At 40.0% G+C, this 2,028-nt stretch overlaps 1 protein-coding gene across 2 annotated transcripts in view; it reads right to left on the reverse strand.

Moving 5' to 3' along the window:
* Positions 1 to 465: 465 nt before the first annotated feature.
* Positions 466 to 2,028, reverse strand: part of syk (spleen tyrosine kinase) — a 27,780-nt gene continuing 26,217 nt past the window's right edge. Inside the window, exons 12-14 of one of the 2 annotated variants that reach the window (XM_015405252.1) lie at positions 1,398 to 1,538; positions 1,146 to 1,258; positions 466 to 1,065 (exon numbers count right to left, since the gene is read on the reverse strand). In XM_015405252.1, the coding sequence (XP_015260738.1) occupies positions 993 to 1,065; positions 1,146 to 1,258; positions 1,398 to 1,538 (327 nt within the window). In that variant the 3' untranslated portion in view covers positions 466 to 992. The remainder of the gene's footprint in view (positions 1,066 to 1,145; positions 1,259 to 1,397; positions 1,539 to 2,028) is intronic. The other variant, XM_015405254.1, reaches the window with a different exon arrangement.

The raw sequence follows: 2,028 nt of genomic DNA on the forward strand, positions 1-2,028 counted from the left end.
GTGAAAATGTGGAATAGACGGGGATCTGACACCAACTAGTGTTTATTCTGTTCATCCGCTGAAGCAGGTGAGTTCATCCTGCTCAGGTTAGACTCACCTGCTGAACTGATGCTTTTCCACCTTCAGTTAGTTCAGCTTTATTCTATTAACTTAAAATAAAATGTGATACGTGGAAAAAGGAAATACTTCATGTGCATTATTTCTTTTAGTAAATATACACTTATGCTTGAAAGTTTACACCCCCCCCCCCATTAAACAAAATGATAAATTCAAACCAGTCATTCAAATAAAGCAGAACTGAAAACGTTCCTGAACTTTACAGAAATATCTGATTTCAGTGATTATTGTTCAACAAATCTTTAGTTCATCAGGCTCGTTCCGTTTCTACTGTAGATTTAAATATACTTAAAATCAATGTCATGATTTTCCTTTTTAATCATTTATTTATCATTACTTTTCTCCATTTTAGTTTATTTTACAGTGAACTGATGTTTAGTGGAAAGGTGTGAAAACTTTCAAGCACAACTCTTCAACACCAAGACTCTGGAGTTTTATTTTCTCTTTTTTAGATGCAGGTGAAATAAGGTGACATTTTTAGACTAAAACAGCCTAAATCCACATCATTTCTTTAACACTTGTAATAAAAATAAAATAGTATTTTATTTTGCATTTACATGTCAAAACCTAACGAAGAAGGAAGCACAGATCAAACAGAACAAAGCAGCATGAAGGTAATAAATTACATGTGACGTGTGCATAGTACTCTATCCAGTCTGCATGCCGTATTTCTGCTTTAGCTTAAAAAAAGCTCATTAATAATAGTAATAATAATAATCATCAGATGCATCAGGTGTCCGGAAGTAAAGAACGGCTCCTATAAACTGCTGGGTGGCTGTAAGCATAAACTGTATCTCCATTTCAAGGCATCTGTGACGCTTGGCTCATTAATGATCCATCAAATGTTGCATAGCCTGATATTCCTCTCTGATCCGTCACTGAGCGATGTCGTAGTAATATTCTCGTAGTCTTGGCTCAACGACAGCGAAGGAGGGACGTTCATCCACCCTGGAAGGAGGAAAATAGAACAAACATTAAAACGGAGGTTCAGCCGTTGCGGCTCGGTGGACGGGAGACGAGTCGCCTACTTGTACGTCCAGCAGGTCCTCATCAGGTCATACATCTCGGTGGGACAGTTTGCCGGCGGCTCCATGCGTTTTCCACTCTCAATCATCTGCATAACGTCGTTTCCTTTCATTCCCTGCAAACAACCAGAAACAGACATTTTCACACATTCAAGGCTGATTTTCTCAGCTGGATTCCTGCTTTTACAGCCAAGCTCTGCGTCTGCGATGCAGCCTGGATCAGGATTACCTCCAGGGATGGAGGAGGACCGTTACCTTGTAGGGCTTCTGGCCGTAGGAGAAGGCCTCCCACATCAGCACCCCGAAGCTCCACACGTCGCTTTTGGAGGAAAACTTGAAGTAGTTTATGCATTCTGGAGCGTACCACTTGACTGGCCACTTCCCGTGACCTTTGGCCTGAAACAGGAGCGAGACATTAGCTTCCTGCGGTCAGACCAGGTCACAAAGGGTTAACGTCTGTTAGGATATTTCAGCAGCAGGTGGGAATCACCTCCCAGAGTTCCCTGTGATGATGCTCTCTAGCGCCACCTATGCAACCAGCCAGGGCTGTCTGTTGATCCAAACATTAGCCTGCTGATGGACCGACGTCTGGACGCCGTATCTTACCTCCCAGCGGCTCCAGAAATCATTTCAGCTTCAGATTTAAACAGGAAATCTGTTTTTATTTCAAATGCTAATTTTATTGAGTTTTTTGTTTTGTAGAAAATACCACAAATACTTCAATATACCACAAATACTTCAATATACCACAAATACTTCAATATACCACAAATACTTCAATATACCATAAATACTTCAATATACCATAAATACTTCAATATACCACAAATACTTCAATATACCACAAATACTTCAATATACCATAAATACTTCAATATACCATAAA

Source organism: Cyprinodon variegatus, unplaced genomic scaffold, assembly GCF_000732505.1.
Source record: "Cyprinodon variegatus isolate N-32 unplaced genomic scaffold, C_variegatus-1.0 Scaffold2088, whole genome shotgun sequence".
Taxonomy (NCBI): Eukaryota; Metazoa; Chordata; class Actinopteri; order Cyprinodontiformes; family Cyprinodontidae; genus Cyprinodon; species Cyprinodon variegatus.